Source organism: Perkinsus marinus (assembly GCF_000006405.1).
Source record: "Perkinsus marinus ATCC 50983 genomic scaffold scf_1104296939758, whole genome shotgun sequence".
Taxonomy (NCBI): domain Eukaryota; phylum Perkinsozoa; order Perkinsida; family Perkinsidae; genus Perkinsus; species Perkinsus marinus.
The window spans coordinates 101733-103853 of NW_003213081.1; the positions used below are offsets into that span (position 1 = coordinate 101733).

Sequence of the window (2121 nt, forward strand, 5' to 3'; positions counted from 1 at the left end):
AGATTCTTGGGTGGGTATCTTTCGTAGTGCGGAATTGAAGATTCATCGGGCGGCTTGGTAGGGGTAGGTCGGGGAAGAAAGGGAGGCCGTTGCAAAGACGACTGAGTGTGGGCGCGATCAAGGATCGCGGCGATCATCGATCGTGTGCCTTACTAGCTGATAAGTGATCGGATCACTCATGATGTATCAACTTCCCTGCTGCTCATCCGAGACCTCTGACAGTAGAATGGATGCTGTGATTCTCGGATCACGAAAATGATCTATGATCCTGCCCCATGATCCTAATTCTGTTGATCTGAGTAAAAATATCCGGTTCTTGCCATTGAATCATCATCATATTGATCTCACTTCGTGATTTGTTTCTCAGGATCACGCGTGGATCAGGATCCGCATGCAGGCCCTGATGGCAGCATTTCGATCACCGAACCTGAAGAGAGTCCAACCTTGAGGCGGAGCGACTTTGAAGTAGACTGACAACGGGCTGTTCTCTGTGCTTTTTCTCCTCCTCATTTTGAATCTGCGAAGAAGGTGACGGTCCCGTTGAGCTCTTCTAGGGGGGTGGGTATTGGCAGCGGGATGGGTTATTGCATCGTGGGGATGGGTGTCATCAGGATGTTGAGGAGGCGTGGTATTGCTGAGAGCACCAAGGGCCGACAATTCAATGTAGAGCCGCCGAAGACTTCGAGCCAGTACCTACTACCATCAACACAACAATCTGCCGACCATAAGATGGGTTCACACGGATTGCCAACAATCAGGAAGCTTATCCTTGATGCATTGTCAACAACACTCGTTGCAGTGCGTATTGATGCATCTATTATACGACTGTTTTGAACAGTTTTGAATGGTATTGACTTGTCAATACCGTAATCAAAGCAAGTCCCATTGACTATAACATGAACAATGACAAGCCTTCGAGACGGCCCCTTCCCCCCATACCGCCGTCTCTGGCAGCCAAACCTGAATGGGCCTCTTATTGGCAACGCTTGATGAGGATTATGGAAAATCCCATACCCAATAACGAGCCGCCTGAAATGGTGACCTTTCAACGCTAACAGCTGAGCATCAATCAAAACGGAAGGAACAGCTGTTGTCGTTTAGATATGTGACGTATGTGGAACGACTCTGGCAGAAGTGTATTGCCCAGCGGATCGGGCTCACTTCTGCGAGGCTTGCGATGCTTCCCATCACTCGGTATCAGCTCTCTTATTGAGGCATACTCGAGTGCCCCTCTGCCAATCGCCATTCCAATTTGGGGAATGTCCGGAGCATCCACCACAGCTCATCGAAAGTGTTTGCCTCGACTGCGCTAAGCTGATGTGCCAACATTGCATTCTCCTTACTGACCATTCACCTCATCACCAACTCATTTCTACCATTGACGTCTTCAGGTGGGTAGCGGTCCACCTCCCGTGGCTGTCCTCGGCCCAACTGAATAGCTTTTATCTGTCAGAGCCTCACCTCCCCTGCTACCGTCTGATACTGAGCAAAAGCAACTCGTCCGCACTATAGAACTCCTCCATAAGAGAATGCTGTCAGTGAGGTCGAATTTCGTCACAGTGCGAGATGCCCTCAATAAGCATCTTGAGGATCTCCTTAAACATTCATCACAGCTGAAACACCAGCGTTCGGAAGCCCTCGACTCGATAAAACGAGAGGTGACCAAGATGGATTTACATCAATGGCGATGAACCCCAACAGGTTCTGACCGATCTGATTCATTTCGAGTGGAGTGCGGCCTTCCATCTCCATCAACGCCTCTGCCTCCCCATGGGAGACTATCTTGTTGCTCGTACCAATTACGATCGAGGTCGGGAGTTTTTGGTTCCCGTACTCCGCGAGAAAACTGCTAATGAGACTGAGCTCGCCAGGAAGTGGCTGGAAGCACGTCTGCCCCCGATGGTAGCCACAGCGGTGGTTCACTCGACAATTATTGGACAGGTTACTGCGCCTCTCACGGTAAGCGGTACTATGGACATTTTCCCGGCTGCTGTTGGTGACAGACTGGGGCCCAAGACGGAGCTCATGCCGGGAGGTTTCGATGCTGCAGACCCTCCAACAGTGATTGGAGTGTGTAGCTCGAGCGGTGTTCGAAAAGGCGCTACTAACTGCTCATCGTGA

General features: G+C 50.6%; 3 protein-coding genes across 3 annotated transcripts; all 3 read left to right on the forward strand.

The window, feature by feature from the left end:
* Positions 1-1101: 1101 nt before the first annotated feature.
* Positions 1102-1401, forward strand: Pmar_PMAR029246 (hypothetical protein; the record flags this gene model as incomplete). The annotated part of the gene is made up of 1 exon (XM_002782341.1): positions 1102-1401. A coding segment is annotated over one exon (300 nt), but the record flags the coding sequence as incomplete, so codon positions are not given.
* A 38-nt stretch (positions 1402-1439) lies between these two features.
* On the forward strand, positions 1440-1658 carry Pmar_PMAR029247 (hypothetical protein; the record flags this gene model as incomplete). The annotated part of the gene is made up of 1 exon (XM_002782342.1): positions 1440-1658. A coding segment is annotated over one exon (219 nt), but the record flags the coding sequence as incomplete, so codon positions are not given.
* A 112-nt stretch (positions 1659-1770) lies between these two features.
* Positions 1771-2121, forward strand: Pmar_PMAR029248 (hypothetical protein; the record flags this gene model as incomplete). Its single annotated transcript, XM_002782343.1, has 1 exon — positions 1771-2121. The coding sequence occupies one exon, from the start codon at positions 1771-1773 to the stop codon at positions 2119-2121; it is 351 nt and encodes a 116-aa protein (XP_002782389.1).